Source organism: Heptranchias perlo, chromosome 18 (genome assembly GCF_035084215.1).
Source record: "Heptranchias perlo isolate sHepPer1 chromosome 18, sHepPer1.hap1, whole genome shotgun sequence".
NCBI classification, from domain to species: domain Eukaryota; kingdom Metazoa; phylum Chordata; class Chondrichthyes; order Hexanchiformes; family Hexanchidae; genus Heptranchias; species Heptranchias perlo.
The window spans coordinates 2750394-2776310 of record NC_090342.1 but is presented as its reverse complement, the minus strand read 5'-3'; the positions used below and the strand labels follow the sequence as shown (position 1 = coordinate 2776310).

The window sequence follows — 25917 nt, the reverse complement described above, 5'->3', positions numbered from 1 at the left end:
CGGTTGCCTCTGGTTAGCGCAGACGGTGTAAGGGTGGGGTTTGTATTAATATTGGGTTTTTTATCACTCCACAGTCGATAACAATTCTAGTGAGAAATGTGACGAGACACACAGTGACTGAGAAACAGCTGCAAGTCCTGCTGGGATACGCTGAGGAAGATATTTATGACTCATCGCGTCAGGCAACAGCATTTGGACTTTTGAAAGTAAGTGAGGCTCGCGTCAACAACAACTTGCATTTATATAGCGCCTTTAACGCAGTAAAACATCCCAAAGTGCTTCACAGCGATTATCAAACAGAATTTAACACTGAGCCACTTGGAAATATATCGCCGTTCCTTCATCGTCGCTGGGTCAAAATCCTGGAACTCCCTTCCTAACAGCATTGTGGGAGAACCTTCACCACACGGACTGCAGCGGTTCAAGAAGGCGGCTCACCACCACCTTCTCAATGGCAATTAGGGGTGGGCAATAAATGCTGGCCTCGCCAGCGACGCCCACATCCCATGAATGAATTTTTAAAAAAAGGAGATATTAGGACAGGTGACCAAATGCTTGGTCAAAGAGGTAGGTTTTAAGGAGCGTCCTAAAGAGGTTTAGGGAGGGAATTCCAGAGTTTAGGGCCTAGGCAGCTGAAGGCACGGCCGCCAATGGTGGAACGATGAAAATCAGGGATGCGCAAGAGGCCAGAATTAGAGGAGCGCAGAGATCTCGGAGGGTTGTGGGGTTGGAGGAGGTTAAAGGATGCAAGAAATGGCACCCATATTCCCCCTTTGAAGGAAGATAATGTTTAGCAGTCCAAATTACTTTGGGACAGGGAGTACTGTGTACATTTTGGGTGCCCCCTTATAGGAAGGATATAAAAGCAATGGGAAAGGTGCAACGTAAATTCACTGGGATATTTCCAGTGACAAGAGGTTACAGGTGTAACAAGAATCTTGAGATATTGAGGCTTTTTTTAACTGGAGCCGCGAAAGTTAAGGAGATAGAAGTCTTCAAGATTAGGAAGGCTTATGGAAGGTGAATAGTGACTGGTCAGTGTTTCCACTGGGTCAGTGAGATGGCACAAATTTTTAAGATAGTCACAAAATGAAAGTAAAGGTTAAAAACAATTCACAGAGGGTGGTTAGAATGTGGAATTCTCTGCCACGAGCTGTTGTTGAAGCAGTCCATAAACTCTCTCCAAAGGGAATTAGATTGTTGCTTGAAATGGGAATGTTAAAGAAAGAAAGAACTGCCATTTATACAGTGCCTTTCATGGCCTCAAGGAGCCTTGTGGGTCACAGTCTATTTGTCTACATCTGATGGTGTGGATACTGCCATCGTGTGATTTATCCGCCATTGAGGGCCACAGTATTTCCAGCCCCCACAATGGAACAACCCAGCGAGTAAGAAATACAACTTCAAAGCAGTCTGTGTTACACATCTGGCCCACAGACAGTAGTTTGGACAACCAATCTCACCCCTCCCCCACCCCACCTAACTCCCTCACTATAAACCATCAGAGTAATTTCACTCTCTCTATCTTTACAGGCGATTCTGTCAAGGACGCTGCTTGTTCCGGAGATGGACGATGTTATGCAGAAAGTGGCCAAGCTTGCTGTTACTGGGCAGAGTGAACCGGTTCGAGTGCAGTGTCGTCAGGTCGGTGTCAAACCCAGTGTCCCAACATTCAGAGTTATTTGTTGTTTAGACTGTGCTGTAGACCCCAATTCATTTTTTTTTGTGCACGTGTTAAGGGACTAACGTACTGTGCTTGTAATTCCGAAAATACCGAGTCCTTTTGTGATGTGGGTGAGTTCCGTATCTGTGCACCTGGGAATATAAGGAATTGTGGGACGAAGAAAGTTCAAAGTCCATCTAGTTCGCCCTCTACCATCCGGGTACTCTCACGATACAATGATACTGGAATTATTGACTAATCATAACAATCAATCTCTATCAATGAGTCTCCAACAGACCCAGACATGAGGTGAGGAAAACCCCCAGTGGGGGAGAGCTTTGGGAACCAGAGGTCCAAAGTCACCTGTTCCTCACGAGCCTGTTACACTCACCACACGTCATGTCTCAAATTACTCATATACTGGATCCCAAAATGTTTTTTTGGCAGAAATCGATCTTAATGTGCATTTTGAATGAATGAACACTAACTGCTTTCATCATCTCCTTGGGGAGTCTGGTCACTTCACCAGAGCTCAGTTGAAACTGATCATCATGAAATAATAAACTTCAATTTTCAGCGTGCCCTGTACATCGGGAACCCGGAGTAAGCATCTGGATTCTCTGCGTGCGCGTGCGTGTGCGCGTGTGTGTGTGTGTGCTCAACAACTTACAGCTAACCTGTTGTGACAATTTCCACTTTATTTCCTTCCTTGTGTTAGGTTTATGTGAAGTTTATTCTGGATTATCCCCTGGGGAACAAATTGAAGGGTCACCTTGAGTTCATCGTGGCACAGCTTTCGTAAGTTTTGATTCAATGACTGTTCTCCGCTAATAAATTTGTTGTTTTTTTTCAAATAATGCAGCCCACTGGAGAGGTGTCCCCTGCGATCTGCCATGTGGGTGAACTCCCAATCTTGGCTGCATCAGAAATGTCAGTTTGGCTCAGTGGGTAGCACTCTCGCCTCTGAGTCAGAAGGTCATGGGTTCGAGTCCCACTCCCGAGACTTGAGCACGTAATCCAGGCTGACACTCCCGGTGCAGTACTGAGGGAGTGCTGCACTGTCGGATGTGCCGTCTTTCGGGTGAGATATTAAACCGAGGCCTCGTGAACTCAAGTGGCCACTATTCGAAGAGGAGCAGCGAGCTTGCCTGATGTCCCGGACAATATTTATTCCTCAACACCATCAAAACAGACCAACTTTTTTTTAAACCGCATTGCTGTTTGTGGGATCTTGCTGTGTGCGAATTGGCTGCCACATTTCACTACATTACAACAGTGACTACACTTCAAAAAGTACATAATTGGCTGTAAAGCGCTTTGGGACTTGCTGGGGCTGTGAAAGGCGCTATATAAATGCAAGTTCTTTTCGCTGCGGAAAGGCATCAATCAGCGACTACACAACTCACAGAGGGGGAGGAATGCTGCTGCGTGTTTCCTGGTGATTGATTGATAGCTGCAGTCTCTGTCGGCTGAGAGCAGGATGTGTGGCCACACTCCCACAGGTGGTGAATGGCTCGGAGAAATCGGGGAATAAAAATTTAAGGAAAAGTACCCTGGATAAAAGAAACAATCAAATGAAAACTGTATTAACTTCTAAACAGATTTTTGATTTTTCACCCGTGTTTAGCTATGAACATGAAATAGGAAGAGAATCTGCATTGGAAATGCTGGCTTATATCTTTCAGTCCTTCCCTCAGGTACGTTCACTTTTATTTATGTAATTTGTTGCTGTAGCAACAGTCACATATTTGTGGCTGACGATCTGGATTTTGAACGTTAGGGGGACTTGCACGAATGCTAGCTGCACTTGTCACTATATACAAGAAATAATGGCAGCAGCTCGAGAGCTGTGTCATTATAATCCAATAATCATTGCCATTGTTTCTATTCAAAGGAACCCCTATAAAAACTAATATATGTATAAAAGGAACTGCATCTACCACACATTCGTCACACTCCATATGTCACACTTTATTACAGATTTAAAACGATTTTTAGAAAAAGCTGGTGATTTATCCTGGGTTGTCTGCCCTCTGGAGCCCGAAATTTACAAGCGATTTACTGAATTCTAATTGTAGCTGCTGTCACCTGGGTCCCACGGGGAGTAAGTACACGATCAGTGTACTTCAACTGACAAGCCTGTATTAAATCTCCCCATAACCTTCTCTGCTAGAGCTACGGACCAAGTGCTGGAAAGTGGGATTAGGCTGGGTGGCTCATTTTCAGCCAGCACGGGCATGACGGGCCGAATGGCCTCCTCCTGCGCCGTAAATTTTCTATGATTCTATGCTATGATGAGAACAATCCCGGCTTCTCTAGTCAAAATTGAAACTATGAGCGTAACGTTGCAGTTATAGAGAATGCGGTTTATTTCTGAATTCCTCTGTTAATATTGGCAGGACCTGCTTCACCAGAACTGCGCCCTTTTCTTTGTTCCTGTGGCCCTGATGATTGTGAATGATGATTCTCCCAAGTGTAAGAAGATGGCGGCTCTGGCAGCTCAGTCACTGTTGGGCAAAGTCGATGTGCAACACAAGGACTTGCTGTTTTCTTTGGTCTCGACGTGGTTTGAAAGTGAAAAGGTAGGACCTTGCGCCTGAAACTGTTTGCAAACCTTTAGTTGGGTTATGAGACTGCCTCTCGGTGAGTGGCCAATGGGGCAGAGACATTTAAAGGGGGATTAGAAAGAAAGAAAGAACTTGCATTTCTATTGGACCTTTCTCAGCCTCTGGGCGTCCCAAAGCACTTTACAGCCAATGAAGTACTTCTGAAGTGTGGTCGCTGTTGTAGGAAACATAGCAGCCAATTTGGGCGCACAGCAAGATCCCACAAACAGCAATGATAATGACCAGATAATCTGATCGGACAAGGATTTGAAAAGGAGGGAAATGGGATTAAACAGCTCCAATCGGGGAGAGAGCTTTCTACTGTAATTTCTATAGTTCGATGTACCTGATAAAACAACTTCCTTTACACAGCGCCTTTAATGTAGAAAAACGTCCCACGGTGCTTCACGGGAGTACAATCAGACAAAAATTGACACTGAGCCAAAGAAGGAGACAGTTTGGTCAAAGATGTGTGTTTTAAGGAATGTCCTAAAGGAGGAGACGGAGAGGTTTAGGGAGGGAATTCCAGAGCTTAGGGCCCAGACAGTTGAAGGCACGGCCGCCAATGGTGGAGTGAAGGAAGTGGGGGATGCACAAGAGGCCAGAATTGGAGGAACGCAGTGATCTCGGGGGGGTTTGTAGGGCTGGAGGAGATTACAGAGATAGGGAGGGGACGAGGGGGGATTTGAACACCAGGATGACAAATTTAAATATCGTAAAACAATGATCAATCTTCATGAAAACTCACGATTGTGTATCCGTTACAGATCCCTCACCGCCGGTTGGCTACCCACACCTGTGGTCTTTTTGTTGAAGCAGAAGGAATCGCCTTTGAGAGACGCCTTGCGACTGTACTTCCAATTCTTGCAGCAGAAATTAATCCCGAAAGATTCCAAAATGTGAGTCTGGAGGGTCGATGTATCGCACTGTGCACTTTCTGACTCATTGTATCTTGGATTTCTTTCCAGAGCTGGGCGATAGTCTGTTCGCACACACCATGAATCTACGTCAAACGTAAATACGAGATTGTAGGGATAGGTTTCATGAATTAGCGCTGCTAATACAGAGCTTCGTGCAGTAGGAGGGCGTATTGGCAATTTGGGTACCAAGGCCGGTGTGTGCATCTATTAAAGGCGATGGATGTACACACTGTGCTGGGAATGCGACTGTGCCTCACTCGTGCCTTTCTCTGAGCCCGACCTCACCACATCTTACCATGAAGCAAGGAAGTTATGCCAAACCTTTATAAATCACTGGTTATGCCTGAGCTGTGGAATATTGTATTCGGTTCTGGGCACCACACTTTAGGAAGGATGTCAAGGCCTAAGAGAGGGTGCAGAAGAGATTTACTAGAATGTTACCAGGGATGAGGGACTTCAGTTATGTGGAGAGACTGGAGAAGCTGGGATTGATCTCCTTAGAGATAGGCTGGGGTTGTTTTCCTTGGAACAGAGGAGGCTGAGGGGTGATTTGATTGAAGTGTACAAAATTATGAGGGGCCTAGATAGAGTGGATAGGAAGGACCTATTTCCATTAGCAGAGGGGTCAATAACCAGGGGGCATAGATTTAAAGTTATTGGTAGAAGGATTAGAGCGGAAATGAAGAAAAATGTTTTCACCCAGAGGGTGGTGGGGGTCTGGAACTCACTGCCTGAGAGGGTGGTAGAGGCAGAAACCCTCAACTCATTTAAAAAATCCCTGGATGTGCACCTGAAGAGCCGTGACCTGCAGGGCTACGGACCAAATGTGGGAAAGTGGGATTAGGCTGGGTGGCTTGTTTCTCAGCCGGCATGGACACGATGGGCCGAATGGCCTCCTTCTGTGCCATAAATTTTCTATGATTGTAGAGCAGAGAAGGTTAAGGGGAGATTTAATAGAGGTTTTCAAAATTATTAACAGCTTTGATAGAGTAAATGAGGAGAAACTGCTTCCAGTTCTAACTGGTAACTGGAGGACACAGATTTAAGGTAATTGACAAAAGAGCCTGAAGGGAGATGAGAATTTTTTTTTACGCAGTGAGTTGTTCTGATCTGGAATGCGCTGCCTGAAAGGGCGGTGGAAGCAGATTCAATAATAACTTTCAAAAGGGAATTGGATTATTGAAAAGGAACAAAAATTACAGGGCTACGGGGAAAGAGCAGGGGGAGTGGGACTAATTGGACAGCTATTTCAAAGAGCCAGCACAGGCACAATGGGCCGAATGGCCTCCTTCTGTGCTGTAGCATTCTATGATTAGAAAGTGCACATCTTCCATCTTGGTCACACAAAAAAACAATGCAGTGATGGAGTATTGCATCCCAGGATCCAATTCTGATCTAAGGTAGAATACAGCGGCTTTCTTGTAACTTGTTGGCTGTTTCTACTTTTGTTCAGATCCAGGAGGCAACGGAGGAGAAGGCTGCAGATCGTTTGCTGTTCAGCTTGTTGACTCTGATTGTGAAGCTGGTGAAGGAAAGCAACTTCATCCATCTGCTTAAACCAGACTCCGTTCTCACCACCATCTGGAGTAAGTTCAGCCTGATACAGTCAGTTGTGTATCGGGCGTCACTCACAGGCAGCCGGGGACTGGCGTGTCTGGCGGGGTTTTTAAACTTTCTCTTTACTCTTCGATTTAATTCAGAGGTTAGGTCAACCACGGCTTTAAACTTTTCTAACAGTTTGTTTTATTGACTTTGAAAAACACAGCAGTTTTACCGATAAGAGATGCTGACAACCTTAAGTCAGTGTTACAACTCGAAGCTCTGGAATGGTCAAATTCTTCTGCTTTGGGAGACTGAGGGGTTAATTCTGGTCCTTCTCCGGTCTGCCTTGTGGGCTGTCTCTTGGTCTGTCTCCTCGATCTTACTGAAATGGCTGGTTTAATACCCTTTTTGCCGGTGCAAAAATAAGCTTCCTGTAATTTTCTGTTCTTGCTGATTCAAAAGCAGTTTGCTGATGTTTACGATGTTCCAGCTGTTGAGACAGGAGTTGTGTCTAACCTGCTTTTTCCCTTTAAGACCACGGCTGAAATGTGACACAGAAACGTGCCTGACAGAGAGTGTGTCGACGTGTGAATATTTTTTTTAATAAAATATAATCTAGATTTATTTATATTGTCTAGAGATGGCGATTAGTTTGTTTCTGATCCTTTCACTTAAAAGGGGCAACTCTCTGTCTGGTTTCACTCTCTCAGCAGGAACCTCGCTGAACAGTGAGTATCGGAAATTGGACCATGTCTCCAAGAGTTTTCCGCTTGCTCGCGCTTTTATTCTTTAACTTCATAGAATGATACAACTCAGAAGGAGGCCATTTGGCCCATCGTGCTTGTGCCAGCTCTTTGAAAGAGCTATCCAATTGGTCCCACTCCTCCTGCTTTTTCCCCATAGACCTGTATTTTTTTTTCCCTTCAAGTATTTATCCAATTCCCCTTTGAAAGTTATTATTGAATCTGCTTCCACCGCCCTTTCAGGCAGCGCATTCCAGATCATCACAACTCGCTGCGCAAAAAAATGTTTCCTCATGTCGCCTCTGGCTCTTTCGCCGATCACCTTAAATCTATGTCCTCTGGTTACCGACCCTCCTGCCATTGGAAATAGTTTCTCCTTATTTGCTCTATCAAAACCATTCATGATTTTGAACACCTCTATTAAATCTCCCCTTTGATCTTCTCTGCTCTGAGAACAATCCCAGCTTCTCCAGTCTCTCCATATAACTGAAGTCCCTCATCCCTGGTACCATTCTATTAAATCTCTTCTGCACCATCTCTCGGGCCTTGACATCCTTCCTAAAGTGCGGTGCCCAGAATGGGACACAATACTCCAGCTGGGGCCTAACCAGTGATTTATAAAGGTTTAGCACAACTTCCTTGCTTTTGTACTCTATGCCTCTATTAATAAAGCCCAGGATCCCATATGCTTTTTTAACAGCCTTCTCAACTTTTCCTGCCACCTTCAGAGATTTATGTACACAACCCCCAGGTCTCTCTGTTCCTGCACCCCCTTCAAAATTGTACCATTTAGTTTATTTTGCCTCTCTTCATTCCTCCTACCAAAATGTATCACTTCACACTTCCCTGCATTAAATTTCATCTGCCATATGTCTGCCCATTTCACCAGTCTTTTTATTTCCTCCTGAAGTCTGTTACTATCCTCCACACAGTTTACTACATTTCCGAGTTTCATGTCCTCTGCAAACTATACCTTGCACGAACAAAATACCCTTTAGCCGCAGAGAAAATGTGTTTGTAGGTTGATGTGCTGGAGTTGTAAAGCATTTTTTTTTTTCCACTGGGCTCTGAAACCTAAACTAAGCTGCTAATTCCCCCAACAGGTCATATCCAGGCTCACCTGTGGTACCCTCACTCCTGGGTTTGGCTGACGGCCGCCCAGCTCTATGGAACACTGTTCGCCTCTCACAAGCCCGAAGAACTGGTGGCCAAGTGGAAGGCCAGCAAACGGGAGACCGCAGAGGAGAATCAATCGGAGACACCGGCAACACGGTTTATGTTGGAAGAGCTGGACGTAAAGGTAGTGTCCTCTCCAAGGGAGCGCTCTTGATGCACGCGACCCGACGGTGCCCGTCAGCTATTCGACTGTGGAGGCCTTTCAACCTGATTCGGTCCACTTGTCAATTGATATCCGTATAACTATCAGGAAAGGCTGAACAGGCTGGGACTTTTTCCTCTCTAGAAAAGAGAAGGCTGAGCAGTGGTCAGTGATAGAGGTCTTTAAGATTATGAAAGGGTTTGATAGGGTAGATGTAGAGAAGATGTTTCCACTTGTGGGGGAGACCAGAACTAAGCACCATAAACATAAGATAATAAATCCAATAGGGAATTCAGGAAAAATTTCTTTACCCAGAGAGTGGTGAGAATGTGGAACTCGCTCCCACAAGGAGTAGTTGAGGCGAATAACAGAGATGCATTTAAGGGGAAGCTAGATAAACACATGAGGGAGAAAGGAATAGAAGGATATGCTGCTAGGGTGAGATGAAGTTGGGAGGGAGGAGGCTCGTGTGGAGCATAAACACCAACGTGGACCAGTTGGGCCGAATGGCCTGTTTCTGTGCTGTACGTTCGATGTTAATACACACATTCCAGCAGGGGTCAGTCAGTTGCAGTTAGGAGCGGGAATGCTGGCTAATTTTTTCCCCACTCGTAGCCCAGGAGCTTGAGCTCCCAGCTAATTTAGTTTGATGCAGAGCAGTGGTTGAAACGGCACTATCTGCTCAGTATGGTTTATTACCACACCGGAGAGTGCATTAAGCTGCTAAACTGTCAGGGGAGCTGCAGTTTGAAGGTTTGGAGTTTTACAGATATAAAAAAGAATTTGTATTTATATAACACTTTATCGCATCCTCAGGCCGTCCCAAAAAGCTTCACAACTAATGAAGTACTTTTTGAAGTTTAGTAACTGTTGTAATGTAGAGCAACGTGGCAGTCAATTTGCGCTCAGCAAGATCCCACAAACAGCAATAAGATAAATGAGCAGATCATCTGTATTAGATGATGTTGGTTGGAGGGAATACTGGTCAGGACACCAGGGAGAACTCTCCTGCTCTTCTGGTAGTCTGATCTTTTACATCTGCCTGAAACAGGCAGGCAGGATTTTTTATAATTCATTTTCGGGATGTGGGTGTTGCTGGGAAGGCATTTATTGCCCATCTCTGACAACTGAGTGGCTTGCTAGGCCAGTTCAGGGGGTGGTAAAGAGTCAACTGAGGTTAAAATCCCATCCAAAAGACTGACCCTCGGATAGTGCAGCGCTCCCTCAGTACTGACCCTCCGACAGTGCAGCGCTCCCTCGGTACTGCCCCTCCGACAGTGCCGCGCTCCCTCGGTACTGACCCTCCGACAGTGCAGCGCTCCCTCGGTACTGACCCTCCGACAGTGCAGCGCTCCCTCGGGACTGCCCCTCCGACAGTGCAGCGCTCCCTCGGTACTGACCCTCCGACAGTGCCGCGCTCCCTCGGGACTGCCCCTCCGACAGTGCCGCGCTCCCTCGGGACTGCCCCTCCGACAGTGCCGCGCTCCCTCGGGACTGCCCCTCCGACAGTGCCGCGCTCCCTCGGGACTGCCCCTCCGACCGTGCCGCGCTCCCTCGGGACTGCCCCTCCGACCGTGCCGCGCTCCCTCGGGACTGCCCCTCCGACCGTGCCGCGCTCCCTCGGGACTGCCCCTCCGACCGTGCCGCGCTCCCTCGGGACTGCCCCTCCGACCGTGCCGCGCTCCCTCGGGACTGCCCCTCCGACCGTGCCGCGCTCCCTCGGGACTGCCCCTCCGACCGTGCCGCGCTCCCTCGGGACTGCCCCTCCGACCGTGCCGCGCTCCCTCGGGACTGCCCCTCCGACCGTGCCGCGCTCCCTCGGGACTGCCCCTCCGACCGTGCCGCGCTCCCTCGGGACTGCCCCTCCGACCGTGCCGCGCTCCCTCGGGACTGCCCCTCCGACCGTGCCGCGCTCCCTCGGGACTGCCCCTCCGACCGTGCCGCGCTCCCTCGGGACTGCCCCTCCGACCGTGCCGCGCTCCCTCGGGACTGCCCCTCCGACCGTGCCGCGCTCCCTCGGGACTGCCCCTCCGACCGTGCCGCGCTCCCTCGGGACTGCCCCTCCGACCGTGCCGCGCTCCCTCGGGACTGCCCCTCCGACCGTGCCGCGCTCCCTCGGGACTGCCCCTCCGACCGTGCCGCGCTCCCTCGGGACTGCCCCTCCGACCGTGCCGCGCTCCCTCGGGACTGCCCCTCCGACCGTGCCGCGCTCCCTCGGGACTGCCCCTCCGACCGTGCCGCGCTCCCTCGGGACTGCCCCTCCGACCGTGCCGCGCTCCCTCGGGACTGCCCCTCCGACCGTGCCGCGCTCCCTCGGGACTGCCCCTCCGACCGTGCCGCGCTCCCTCGGGACTGCCCCTCCGACCGTGCCGCGCTCCCTCGGGACTGCCCCGGAGTGTCAGCCTACACTGTGGTCAAATCTCTGGAATGAACCTTGAACCCACGACCTTCTGATTCGGAGGGGAGAGTGCTGCCCACTGAGCCACAGTTTTCATTAAAACAGCTGCAGTTATTACATTTCATTTTACTGTTTGTGAACTGTAGATTAGTTAGTGCGCTGCCCTCATGATATATCCAAGAGTGGAACATAAGAACATAAGAAATAGGAGCAGGAGTAGGCCAATCAGCCCCTCGAGCCTGCTCCGCCATTCAATAAGATCATGACTGATCTGATCCTAACCTCAAATCTAAATTCATGTCCAGTTTCCTGCCCGCTCCCCGTAACCCCTAATTCCCTTTACTTCTAGGAAACTGTCTATTTCTGTTTTAAATTTATTTAATGATGTAGCTTCCACAGCTTCCTGGGGCAGCAAATTCCACAGACCTACTACCCTCTGAGTGAAGAAGTTTCTCCTCATCTCAGTTTTGAAAGAGCAGCCCCTTATTCTAAGATTATGCCCCCTCGTTCTAGTTTCACCCATCCTTGGGAACATCCTTACCGCATCCACCCGATCAAGCCCCTTCACAATCTTATATGTTTCAATAAGATCGCCTCTCATTCTTCTGAACTCCAATGAGTAGAGTCCCAATCCACTCAACCTCTCCTCATATGTCCACCCCCTCATCCCTGGGATTAACCGAGTGAACCTTCTTTGTACTGCCTCGAGAGCAAGTATGTCTTTTCTTAAGTATGGACACCAAAACTGTATGCAGTATTGCAGGTGCGGTCTCACCAATACCTTAAATAACTGCAGCAATACCTCCCTGTTTTTATATTCTATCCCCCTAGCAATAAAAGCCAACATTCCATTGGCCTTCTTGATCACCTGCTGCACCTGCATACTAACTTTTTGATTTTCTTGCACTAGGACCCCCAGATCCCTTTGTACTGCAGTACTTTCCAGTTTCTCGCCATTAAGATAATAACTTGCTCTCTGATTTTTCCTGCCAAAGTGCATAACCTCACATTTTCCAATATTGTATTGCAACTGCCAAATCTCCGCCCACTCACCCAGCCTGTCTATATCCCCTTGTAGGTTTTTTATGTCCTCCTCACTCTCCACTTTCCCTCCCATCTTTGTATCATCTGCAAACTTTGATATGGTACAATGGGAGGTTACTGCATCTAACGTTTTCCTGGCTGATTTTCTGGATCTCTCTCTTGCTGTTGCTAAGTAACTTACCTAACAACCAATTCCATCGCCATGAGAGCAGGCTGTCATCGCTGATGCTGAAAGTGGTAGTGATTGTTTTAGTCTGGGAATCTTGCCCTTGGGAATGGCTGCAGTTTCTATAATGGGCCCTTGTGATTCCATGCCCTATGACCAATGTCTCTGCCCAGTGACGGTGAATATCACTGGGGCTTGGCTCTGAGTGAGTGCTGACAGGCAGGCAGAGGCTATTCAGCAACAGCTTGAAGGAAGCTTCCTCCAGACTTATGGCATTTGAAGGAAAGACTTGCATTTATATCGCGCCTTTCACGGCCATCCAAAGTGCTTTACAGCCAATTAAGTACTTTTTGAAGTGTAGTCACTGTTGTAATGTAGGAATCGCAGCAACCAATTTGCGCACAGCAAGATCCCACCAACAGCAATGAGATCATCTGATCTTGGTGGTGGTTGAGGGAAACATATTGGCCAGGAGAAACTCCCCTGACCTTCTTTGAAATAGTGCTACCTGAGAGGGCAGACGGGGCTTCGGTTTAACATCTCATCCGAAAGTTGGCACCTCCAACAGTGCAGCGCTCCCTCAGTACTGCCCCTCCGACAGTGCAGCGCTCCCTCAGTACTGCCCCTCCGACAGTGCAGCGCTCCCTCAGTACTGCCCCTCCGACAGTGCAGCGCTCCCTCAGTACTGCCCCTCCGACAGTGCAGCGCTCCCTCGGTACTGCCCCTCCGACAGTGCAGCGCTCCCTCGGTACTGCCCCTCCGACAGTGCAGCGCTCCCTCGGTACTGCCCCTCCGACAGTGCAGCGCTCCCTCGGTACTGCCCCTCCGACAGTGCAGCGCTCCCTCGGTACTGCCCCTCCGACAGTGCAGCGCTCCCTCGGTACTGCCCCTCCGACAGTGCAGCGCTCCCTCGGCACTGCCCCTCCGACAGTGCAGCGCTCCCTCGGTACTGCCCCTCCGACAGTGCAGCGCTCCCTCGGCACTGCCCCTCCGACAGTGCAGCGCTCCCTCGGTACTGCCCCTCCGACAGTGCAGCGCTCCCTCGGTACTGCCCCTCCGACAGTGCAGCGCTCCCTCGGTACTGCCCCTCCGACAGTGCAGCGCTCCCTCGGTACTGCCCCTCCGACAGTGCAGCGCTCCCTCGGTACTGCCCCTCCGACAGTGCAGCGCTCCCTCGGTACTGCCCCTCCGACAGTGCAGCGCTCCCTCGGTACTGACCCTCCGACAGTGCAGCGCTCCCTCGGTACTGACCCTCCGACAGTGCAGCGCTCCCTCGGTACTGACCCTCCGACAGTGCAGCGCTCCCTCGGTACTGACCCTCCGACAGTGCAGCGCTCCCTCGGTACTGACCCTCCGACAGTGCAGCGCTCCCTCGGTACTGACCCTCCGACAGTGCAGCGCTCCCTCGGTACTGACCCTCCGACAGTGCAGCGCTCCCTCAGGACTGACCCTCCGACAGTGCAGCGCTCCCTCAGGACTGACCCTCCGACAGTGCAGCGCTCCCTCAGTACTGACCCTCCGACAGTGCAGCGCTCCCTCAGTACTGACCCTCCGACAGTGCAGCGCTCCCTCAGCACTGCTCCTCCGACAGTGCAGCGCTCCCTCAGTACTGACCCTCGGACAGTGCAGCGCTCCCTCAGTACTGACCCTCGGACAGTGCAGCGCTCCCTCAGCACTGACCCTCCGACAGTGCAGCGCTCCCTCAGCACTGCTCCTCCGACAGTGCAGCGCTCCCTCAGCACTGCTCCTCCGACAGTGCAGCGCTCCCTCAGTACTGCACTGGGAGTGTCAGCCTAATGGTGTATTTACATCGGTTGCCCTGCTGATGGTTCTGAGTTCTGTGACAAACCAGCACTGGTGAATGAGACGACGTTGGAGCTGCCAGAGGTTGGATACACCACCAGAACAAGTAGCTTTGGCTCATACCTCTGATGGTAACGGGTCCATCGATGTTACAACACGGCACCAGGCCACTTAGCCCAACCAGTGCAGGTCGGCATTTACCCGTCACACAAGCAGCTAGTTCTAAACTCATTTACTCGCCCTGTTCCCATTTCCCTTTAACGCCATCACCCACCAATCCAATCTAATGTTGACATAGTTTCTGCCTCAATCACTAACCCTGGGCGTAAATCCCATAGCCTCACAGCTCTTTTGTGTGAAGAAGATTCTCCTGCCCTCTCTTCTAAATCTCTGACGTTTAACCTTGTGTCTATGGCCCCTCCTTCTGGGCCCCTCACCTGCATACATCTAAAGCTGCTCGCGAGCGGCCATGGTAAATGACGGTGAACATACGGAAACTTGCGGAATGAAAAAGACCTGACCCACATCGGCTCCCGGTCCGGCAACGCCTCAATTCACATCCTTGTTTTCAAATCCCTCCTTGGCCTCGCCCCTCCCTATCTCTGTAACCTCCTCCAGCCCTACAACCCTCCGAGATCTCTGCGCTCCTCCAATTCCGGCCACTTGCGCATCCCCGATTTTCATCGCTTCACCATTGGCGGCCGTGCCTTCAGCTGCCTGGGCCCTAAGCTCTGGAATTCCCTCCCTAAACCTCTCTACCTCTCTACCACTCTCTCCTTTAAAACGCTCCTTAAAACCTACCTCATTGACCAAGCTTTTGGTCACCTGTCCTAATATCTCCTTATGTGGCTCGGTGTCAAATTTTGTCTGATAATCGTTCCTGCGAAACGCCTTGGGATGTTTTACTACGTTAAAGTTGCTATAGTTGTTGTTGTTGTCCTGGTCCATCCAGCCCGTCCCGTACAGTTGTGATATCTTGTGTCTCACGATACAAACACATCGCACTCAGAGCCCTGTAATCTCCTGGGAGAGGCAAAAGAACAGATCTTAAAAAAAAAAGCCCAGGGCAATTGTGGGGAGGGGTTGGGGACTGGAAAATTCCTCTCCAACTCCCTTAGGCGATTGAAAGTAGTCCAGTAGGTCACTCTGGTCCTGATTAACGTTACCAGGTACCTGCCTCTTGAACCAGGTGATCTCCACTCCAGCCAGAAACAGGTCCAGCTCTCGCTCGAAGGAATTCAGCGAATCAGCGTCCACCACACGAGCCAGCGGCCTGTTCCACAGGTCCAATATTCTCTGGGAAAAGACAGTAACATCCCGACATCAAACTAGTTCTAACTTTACGTAACTTGAACGGGAGAGATGTTTGTGCCTGCTTTGTACAGGTCACACAAACCTCCAGCTGTGGAGACATTCCCTCACCATTTGGGAAATTTGAATCCCTCTCTTTTCCCCCGCCCCCCCTCCCCGGGAAATAATCACTTGTGTGAATTTATTATTCTCAAGAGGATGTGGCTCTTGTGGAAACTGCCTCTCAATCAAGCAAGGTGGATTCCACAACAGAGAGAGCTGCAGCCCTTATAAACACAGGATTTGGATAAAAATTTGCAGGGCTATGGGGAACGAGCTGGGGAGTGGGACTAAATTGGTCAGCTCTTTCAAAGAGCCAGCACAGGCACGATGGGCCGAATGGCCCGCCTTCTGTGCTGTATCATCCTGTGATTCTTGACTGACTGGGTTTCTCTTGTAGCTGATGTGCATTCTGATTTCTGTGAGGCTCGCAGTTGAGCTTAAATCCTAAATTTCTCACACGCGCTCTTAAACATTGTAATGATTTGTATTTCAGACTAAAGACCTGGCTTTAGCCTTTTACCATCAGTTGCAGTCAAAGTTCCTGGATCAGACGCTGGGTGAGCAGGTACGCAGAGGCATTTAATGATTTCTCTATCACCGAGGATGGGACGAGCAGGGTCTCGCTATGATTAGAAGAGGAAGCCGTCATTGTGAAAAAATCACCAAAACAGATCGACCAATTGGCCAGTCTACTTTTTCCTCAAAATCATCTTTAAATATTTAATACTTTGATACCAAATTTCCTTTAGCTTTGCTGCTCACATGTTTAGGATCTCCTGTTTGTTAAAAATATTCTTGATAAGTTGACAAGAACTCTAAATAAGTTATACTACATAAGAAAAAACTTGCATTTATACAGTGCCTTATCCTCAGGACGTCCCAAAGCACTTTTGAAGTGCAGTCACTGTTGTAATGTAGGAAACGCAGCAGCCAATTTGTGCAGGGCAAGATGCTACAAACAGCAATGAGATAATGACCAGATAATCTGTTTGTGTCATTGGTTGAGGGATAAATATTGGCCAAGACACCAGGGAAAACTCCCCTGCTCTTTGATTGGTAACATGGGACCTTTTATGTCCACCTGAGAGGGCAGCCAGCGTCTCAGTTTAACGATCTATTTAAAAGACGGCACCTCTGACAGTACAACACCCGCTCAGTACGAAGTGTTTCAATTGCATGAGAGATAGAAACTCTAAGTGGGTTAAAATGTTGTCACCATGTGCGGTGGTTTGGTGCGTGTGTTGATTAACTTTCTTGCAAATCACGTTAAAGATTCAAATGCAACCTCGTGAAATTCAACATTCTCGTTGTAAACAGGTCATAAAGAATTTGCTGTTCGTGGCCAAAGTGATCTACCTCTTGGTGCCTGATGATCATGGAGACGAGAAGGAGGAGGAGGAGACGGTGGAAAGTGATGAAGAATTCGGAGCGGAGGAGACTGGGGAGGCGATGGCTGGCAACGGCGCTCCTGAACGTACGGAAGTGTTTGAAGGGAAGAAAGCGACTCTGATGTGGGTGATCAAAAAGCTCTGCACGCTCGCAAAGAGAGAAGCGGCCCACGCCCCAAAGATCCCCTTGAAGGTAACTGTTTGTTTCGTGGACTGTGGCTTGCATTTCCGTAGCGCCCCAAGTAATAAAACGCTCCAAGTCGCTTCACGTCAGAGAGCGCGGACTGAGCAATGGTGGAAGGAATGGGAGAGCTGTGCATTCGGTCAATCACAAAGATAAGTTGATGAGGAAACTTCGAAACGCAGAGAGAGAGAAATAATGAAGGGGGGCGGTGGGTTAAATTTTTTAATTCTCATCCTTATTTTCAAATCCCTATCTCTGTAACCTCCTCCAGCCCTACAACCCTCTGAGATCTCTGCGCTCCTCCAATTCTGGCCTCTTGTGCATCCCCGATTTTCATTGCTCCACCATTGGCGGCCGTGCCTTCAGCTGCCTAGGCCCTAAGCTCTGGAATTCCCTCCCTAAACCTCTCCGCCTCTCTCTCCTCATTTAAGACGCTCCTTAAAACCCACCTCTTTGACCAAGTTTTTGGTCACCTGTCCCACTATCTCTTTATGTGGCTCGGTGTCAAATTTTGTCTGATCACGCCTGTGAATCGCCTTGGGACATTTTACTACGTTAAAGGCGCTATATAAATGCAGGTTGTTGTTAGGGAACAAGTTCCAGCTGCTCGGGACCTCGGCAGCTGGCGGCTGTCACCAAATCAGGAGGGAGAGGAGGCGTGTGGTGACAGCAGGTGACTGGGGGGGGAGGGGGTGTATGCAGAAGGAGGTGGGAGTTCAGGGGAACAGGAAGGGCCAGAAGAGAGGGCCCAAATATCTTCAGTATTCACATTGCGAAAACGTGGAATTGCACGTACTTGGTATTAAGATGATACCGCCATTGTTCCCACTTCATCTTTCTGGAACGTATTGGGAAGAATTATAGGAAGAATTCACTCGTCCTGCTTCAGTTCTGCAGATAGCAAAAGATCACCAGGAAAATAAGAGCAAATAAACATTGTGTAATAGCAAGTCGCCGACCTGAGCCACAATCCCTCCTGTGTACTGGGGACCTGAAACTCAATACAACAACAACTTGCATTTATGGAGCATCTTTAAACGTGGAAAAGCATCCCAAGGCGCTTCACGGAGATGTAATCAGACAAAAATGGTTGCCGAGATAAAGAAGGAGATACTTGGACAGGTGATCAAAAGCTTGGTCAAAGAGGTGGCTTTTAAGGAGGATCTTGAAGGAGGAGAGAGAGGCGGAGAGATTTAGGGAGGGAATTCCAGAGAGTGGGACCTAAGACAGTTTAAGGCACGGCCGCCAATGGTGTGGTGAAGGGAGTGGGAATGCACCAGAGTCAGTTGCGGGGGAGGGGGGGGGCGCGAGGACAGTAGGGCTGGAGCAGGCTACACAGACAAATAGTTAAACTAGTTAACAATGTGAAAACGAAATTGTGAAGTAACTTCTTCTACTGCGTATTGTGCACTCATTTCCCTGTCCCGTTTTATCACGACATCACATACGTTCACACACTGTTTGTGTCCCGTACGTGGATCGTGTTACCAAAGCGGGTAAATGGAGTTAAGCTACAGATCAGCCATGATCTAATTGAATGGCGGTACAGCCTCGAGGGGCTGAATGGCCTCCTGTTCCTATGTTTATGCCTGAGTGAAGTCAAACTGTGACCTGTTGGATTGCAGTGTTCGTATTTCTGTATTCAGTTGACACGAGGGGATGAACCTGTGATTGAAAGGAGTTGATAGGGTAGATAGAAAGAAACTTTTCCCGCTGGTGGGGGAGTCTAGGACAAGGGGACATAACCTTAAAATCAGAGTCAAGCCATTGAGGAGAGAAGTTAGGAAAACACTTCTTCACACAAAGGGTGGTAGAAGTGTGGAACTCTCTCCCACAAAAAGCAGTAGGTGCTCAATTACTAATTTTAAATCGGAGATCGATAGATTTTTGCTAACCAAGGGTATTAAGGGATATGGAGCCAAGGTGGGTGGATGGAGATAGGATACAGATCAGCCATGATCTTGTTGAATGACAGAACGGGCTCAAGGGGCTGAATGGCCTCCTCCTGTTCCGATGATTCGGTGCTCCCAGAACGGAAAGCCACCTGTGGGAAACATTTCCAGGAGAGTCGCAGACCCTCGAATTTCTAGGATGGACTCCCTTTAAGCGCCTCTCCCCACAGGGAGTACGAGTGTTTTCAGAAGCTAATCGTGTTTTTTTCTTCATTTTTTTTTTCCTCCAGAGAACCTGCGTCTTTAAGTTCCTCGGTGCGATTGCAGTAGATCTTGGAATGGAAAGAGTGAAACCTTATCTCCCGACAATTATTGCACCTCTTTACAGAGAATTAAACAGTACTTACGCAGAACAAGGTAACCTATTCGTTATGTGGGCTGCTCTTCAATTTCTGCTTATCAGGACACTGAATCAGTTATAAACGTCCCATTTAAATGTTCCCCTGCTGGCTTAGTTGGTAAAGGACACGTGTAACTGCCACATCGATCATAGAATTGTACAGCACAGAAAGAGGCCAGTCGGCCCATCGTCCCTGTGCTGGCTCTTTGAAAGAGCTATCCAATTAGTCCCACTCCCCTGCTCTTTCCCCATAGCCCTGCAATTTTTTCCTTTTCAAGTGCTTAAACATTGGAAACATCCTGGATTTGATCCCCTGTCTCTGCGGGTTAGTCGATCACAGTCGGGATGCCAGAATTCAGCCAAGTACCTCAGCAAGGGAAGAGAAGAGAAGATTGGTTAAAGTTGCTGCCTGTCCCTGGCTTAATGAAGAGAACAAGACAGCCGACTGCTCCTGATCCAATGCACAGGGAGAGCAGCTGGTGACAGTCTCTGTATTAATGTGTGAGCTTGATGTGGGTGTATATATATTTTATATAACATGATTTCTGACCATCCTTTTGGTGATTTCCAAATGTTGTTGATTTCCAAAAGTACCACATAATAAATTTGTTCACAAAATTAAATCCCATGGGATTAAAGGGACAGTGGCAGTGTGGATATAAAATTGGCTAAGGGACAGAAAGCAGAGAGTAGTGGTGAACGGTTGTTTTTCAGACTGGAGAGAAAAAAACAGTGGTGTTCCCCAGGGGTCAATATTAGGACCACTGCTCTTTTTGATATATATTAATGACCTGGAGTTAGGTATAGAGGGCATAATTTCAAAGTTTGCAGATGACACGAAACTCAGAAATGTAGTAAACAATGTGGAGGATAGTAACAGACTTCAGGAGGACATAGACAGACTGGTGAAATGGGCAGACACATGGCAGATGAAATTTAATGCAGAGAAGTGTGAAGTGATACATTTTGGTAGGAAGAATGAGGAGAGGCAAAATAAACTAAATGTTACATTTTTAAAGGGGGTGCAGGAACAGAGAGACCTGGGGGTGCACAGACACGAGTCTTTGAAGGTGGCAGGACAAGTTGAGAAGGCTGTTTAAAAAGTATAAGGGATCCTTGGCTTTATTAATAGAGGCGTAGAGTACAAAGGCAAGAAAGTTATGTTAAACCTTTATAAATAACTGGTTAGGCCTCAGCTGGAGTATTGTGTTCAATTCTGGGCACCACACTTTAGAAAAGATGCCGAGGCCCAAGAGAGGGTGCAGAAGAGATTTACTAGAATGGTAACAGGGATGAGGGACTTTAGTTATGTGGAGAGACTGGAGAAGCTGGGGTTGTTCTCCTCAGAACAGAAAAGGTTAAGAGTGTTCAAAATCATGAGGGGTTTTGACAGAGTGAATAAGGAGAAACTGTTTCCAGTGGCAGAAGGGTCGATAACCAGAGGACACAGATTTAAGATAATTAGCAAAAGAACAGAGGCGAGATGAGAATTTTTTCACGCAGTGAGTTGTTACGATCTGGAATGCGCTGCCTGAAAGGCGGTGGAAGCAGATTCAATAATAACTTTCAAAGAGGAATTGGATAAATACTTGAAAAGGAAAAATTTGCAGGGCTATGGGGGAAAGAGCAGGGGGAGTGGGACTAATTGGATAGCTCTTTCGAAGAGCTGGCACAGGCATGATGGGCCGAATGGCCTCCATCTGTGCTGTAAGATTCTATGATTCTACAAAGAATTTCTGTTGTTTCTTGTCTGATTCCCTAAGCCAACGCAATGCTAAATGTCATCGCCCCTGCTGTCTCGAAGATAACAGTGGGGATAACTTGCTTTGTTTTTTGTTGAATTGGCCTATTAAACGACAGAGTCTTAATATTTGGTGAGGTTTGTCTCAGCGCTGCGTGTAACATCCGGTGTTTACAGTTTGGTCTTTGGAACGCTCTAGCCTGACCGTAGCTTTGTACTTTGTTTTTCAGACCCGACACTGAGGAATCTTTCTCAGGAGATCATCGAGCTGCTGAAGCGGCTGATCGGCCTGGAAACCTTCTCCAGGAGCTTTGCAACTGTGCAAAAACAGGCCAACCAGAAACGAGCTTTGAGGAAGAGACAAAAAGCCTTGCAGGTGGGGATTGGGCTGGGAGGTGAAATGGCGGCTTCCTTGTACTCAGCGGGGAGAAGAGTCCCTCGGTTTTCTCCTCCTTTTCGTCGCTTCTTAACCCCTCCCTCCCTACCTCTGTAACCTCCTACAACCCTCCGCGATCTCTGCGCTCCTCCAATTCTGGCCTCTTGCGAATTCCCGATTTTAAATCGCCCCGTCATTGGCGGCCGTGCCTTCAGCTGCCTGGGCCCTAAGCTCTGGAATTCCCTCCCTAAACCTCTCCGCCTCTCTCTCCTCCTTTAAGAGGCTCCTTAAAACCTACCTCTTTGACCAAACTTTCGGTCACCTGTCCTAATATCTCCTTACGTGGCTCGGTGTCAAATTTTGTTTGATAATCGCTCCTGTGAAGCGCCTTGGGACGTTTTACCACGTTAAAGGCGCTATATAAATGCAAGTTGTTGTAGGTGCAAGCTCATTCTTTATAAATGTGTTTACACCTTGACACACCTAGAGATTACCGTCGGTGACAGTAAGGGATGAATTCTTAAAGCATCTATAGGACAGTCCCTGTGTCTGCAATTTTATCGCAGGCATCAGTCTGTTTATGTTAACTGGTTACCATTTCATACAATAGCAGTGGGAGGAATACATAAAGATCGGGTAGGTACGGTGGTGCAGTGGTTATGTTGCTGGACTAATGATCCAGAAAACACGAGCTCACATCCCGCCCAGGGCAGTTTGAGAATTTGAATTCGGTTTTAATCTGGAAACTAAAAGCTGGTCTCAGTAAAAGTGACCGCGAAGCTGTTGGATTGTCATAAAAACCCAACTGGTTCACTGATGTCCTTTAGGGAAGGAAACCTGCCGTCCTTACCCGGTCTGGGCCGATATGTGACTCCAGTCTCTCACCAACGTGGTTGACTCTTAGCTGCCCTCTGAAGTGGCCCAGCAAACCACTCGGGAGATGGACAATAAATGCCAGCCTTGCCAGCGATCCCCACACAGAGTTACCAGTCGAGAGGTTTGTACGCTGTAGTTATACAGGGCCGGTGTGGTGTCGATGTGTCTGACACTGCCATACGCTAATCCTGCTCACATTTTTATTCAAACAGACTGTTGTAAACCCGGATGTTGCCGCGAGGAAAAAATTAAAAAAGCACAAAAATAAAATTGAAGCAAAGAAAAGAAAAATTGAAGTTCTCCGCCCAGGGTACAAGGCGAAAAGGGCAAGAAGCAACACGCTGAAGGATTTGGCCATCGTGGGATGCAGTATGAAGTAAACGAGCTGCTTTATACTTTTTTTTAAAAATCGTTTGTACATGAGAATTTTATGATGAAAACTGAAATACCCCTTCTGATGCCAACATTTATTATCCCCCTTTCAACAATGTATTCACAACTTGGCGAAGGAGCATTTGAGACAAGGTACAGTTTAATGTACTGTTTATCCAGAAAAGATCGTCAATAAAAGGTGCTTTGCAAACAGCACCTGTTAATATACATCAAGCTGCTATTTGTTTCTAACTTTTTGCGGGCGGGTGTGGGGCAGGAGAATGGTCAGAATGAAAGCTTTAGTGACGTTGGAGAACGGTGGATATCGTTCACAATAATCAGGTTAGAAGAATCCAATAAAAAGCAAAATACTGGACACCCTGAAACACCCAGCAGGATCTGTGGAGAGAACAGACGGTCGAATTTTTCGGACATGGACCATTCCCGAACCCACTGCATTTCCCGTTTTAATTTTAAACCTGAAATACCAGCAACTGAGCCACAGAGAATAATAATAGTTGGAGGTTATGAACGTTATTTGCAATCGTGTTTTCAGTTAACGATATCTTGGTGCATGTGAGTCAGACTTTGAGCTTCAGGGGACCATCAGTGTGGGAACTGTCAGTAAGATGCTGTTCGAGCTTCATAATCCACCTCGGGTTGAGGGACTGATGTTTGCTGCAATATAAAGAACAAGTTCCTCACAGCAGGAACTAAAGAAGTTGCCCATCTCCTTTAAAAGAAAATCGAAATTGCAGCCATAGTTTCTTTTTCCTCTCAGAATTGAGTCTAGAGATCTGTGCACATTGTCAGCTGTGGCTCAGTGGGTAACACTCTCTCCTGCGTCAGAAAGTCGTGGGTTCGAGCCCCACTCCAGAGACTTGAGCCCCATAATCTAGGCTGACAGTCCAGTGCAGTACTGTCGGAGGGTCAGTAGTGAGGGAGCGCCGCACTGTCGGCGGGGCAGTACTGAGGGAGCGCTGCACTGTCGGCGGGGCAGTGCTGAGGGAGTGCTGCACTGTTGGAGGGTCAGTGCTGAGGGAGTACTGCACTGTCGGAGGGGCAGTACTGAGGGAGTGCTGCACTGTCGGAGGGGCAGCACTGAGGGAGCACTGCACTATCGGAGGATCAGTGCTGAGGGAGTGCTGCACTGTCGGAGGGTCAGTGCTGAGGGAGTGCTGCACTGTCGGAGGGTCAGTGCTGAGGGAGTGCTGCACTGTCGGAGGGTCAGTGCTGAGGGAGTGCTGCACTGTCGGAGGGGCAGCACTGAGGGAGCGCTGCACTCTCGGAGGGGCAGCACTGAGGGAGCACTGCACTATCGGAGGGTCAGTACTGAGGGAGTGCAGCACCTTTGGAGGTACTGTCTTTCGGATGAGACGTTAAGCCGAGGCCCCGTCTGCCCTTTCAGGTGGATGTAAAAGATCCCACGGCCACTATTTCGAAGAGTAGGGGAGCTCTCCCCGGTGTCCTGGGCCAATATTTATCCCTCAAAACGCTTTGGGATGTCCTGAGGTAGTGGAAGGTGCTATATAAATAAAAGTCTTTCCTTCTATTCCATCTGCGATGTCAGCATGTCACGACACCCACCCAATGCGCTAAGACGACAATGGGAAATTTATGAGGTTCTCAATTTTAGGAGGAAATTTTTACTGATTCACCACTGAAAAATAAATCCGTGAACATCTTGGTAGAAATCGTTTAAAAATTGCTTTCAGTTATCCTGTAAATATCTAAATGTTCTGTCGATCCGTGTGGAGAATAGGAGTGAAATACACTTTCTGTTTCATTTATTTGTATCACAGCAGCATTCAGAGTTTCAGTTTTTATATTCTGTTATATAATCCAGTGAGGTGAGTGAAAATGTTTACTGCGTTGTAAAGTGGGACTACAGTTCAATCCTCCGAACGTGGATTACATTAAATCCCGACTTGGTGAAGTGCCACACAGCCACACAAATGAAGCAGTAATCTGTCCTATTTAATAATTAGTGTGTAAATCGGTCATAGAATCATAGAATCATAGAAGTTACAACATGGAAACAGGCCCTTCGGCCCAACATGTCCATGTCGCCCAGTTTATACCACTAAGCTAGTCCCAATTGCCTGCACTTGGCCCATATCCCTCTATACCCATCTTACCCATGTAACTGTCCAAATGCTTTTTAAAAGACAAAATTGTACCCGCCTCTACTACTGCCTCTGGCAGCTCGTTCCAGACACTCACCACCCTTTGAGTGAAAAAATTGCCCCTCTGGACCCTTTATCTCTCCCCTCTCACCTTAAATCTATGCCCCCTCGTTATAGACTCCCCTACCTTTGGGAAAAGATTTTGACTATCGACCTTATCTATGCCCCTCATTATTTTATAGACTTCTATAAGATCACCCCTTAACCTCCTACTCTCCAGGGAAAAAAGTCCCAGTCTGTCTAACCTCTCCCTGTAAGTCAAACCATCAAGTCCCAGTAGCATCCTAGTAAATCTTTTCTGCACTCTTTCTAGTTTAATAATATCCTTTCTATAATAGGGTGACCAGAACTGTACACAGTACTCCAAGTGTGGCCTCACCAATGCCCTGTACAACTTCAACAAGACATCCCAACTCCTGCATTCAATGTTCTGACCAATGAAACCAAGCATGCCGAATGCCTTCTTCACCACCCTATCCACCTGTGACTCCACTTTCAAGGAGCTATGAATCTGTACTCCTAGATCTCTTTGTTCTATAACTCTCCCCAACGCCCTACCATTAACGGAGTAGGTCCTGGCCCGATTCAATCTACCAAAATGCATCACCTCACATTTATCTAAATTAAACTCCATCTGCCATTCATCGGCCCACTGGCCCAATTGATCAAGATCCCGTTGCAATCCTAGATAACCTTCTTCACTGTCCACAATGCCACCAATCTTGGTGTCATCTGCAAACTTACTAACCATGCCTCCTAAATTCTCATCCAAATCATTAATATAAATAACAAATAACAGCGGACCCAGCACCGATCCCTGAGGCACACCGCTGGACACAGGCATCCAGTTTGAAAAACAACCCTCTACAACCACCCTCTGTCTTCTGTCGTCAAGCCAATTTTGTATCCAATTGGCTACCTCACCTTGGATCCCATGAGATTTAAC

At 48.2% G+C, this 25917-nt stretch overlaps 1 protein-coding gene across 1 annotated transcript in view; it reads left to right on the top strand.

Annotated features, from left to right (window-relative positions):
• utp20 (UTP20 small subunit processome component) overlaps nt 1–23015 on the top strand; it is a 106220-nt gene extending 83205 nt beyond the window's left edge. The window contains exons 50-62 of the mRNA XM_067999214.1: nt 75–206; nt 1534–1644; nt 2382–2461; nt 3291–3360; nt 4063–4245; nt 5037–5168; nt 6643–6775; nt 8578–8774; nt 16050–16121; nt 16874–17137; nt 19311–19437; nt 21392–21537; nt 22626–23015. Coding sequence (XP_067855315.1) covers nt 75–206; nt 1534–1644; nt 2382–2461; nt 3291–3360; nt 4063–4245; nt 5037–5168; nt 6643–6775; nt 8578–8774; nt 16050–16121; nt 16874–17137; nt 19311–19437; nt 21392–21537; nt 22626–22793 — 1815 coding nt within the window. The 3' untranslated portion in view covers nt 22794–23015. The remainder of the gene's footprint in view (nt 1–74; nt 207–1533; nt 1645–2381; nt 2462–3290; nt 3361–4062; nt 4246–5036; nt 5169–6642; nt 6776–8577; nt 8775–16049; nt 16122–16873; nt 17138–19310; nt 19438–21391; nt 21538–22625) is intronic.
• The last annotated feature ends 2902 nt before the right edge of the window (nt 23016–25917 follow it).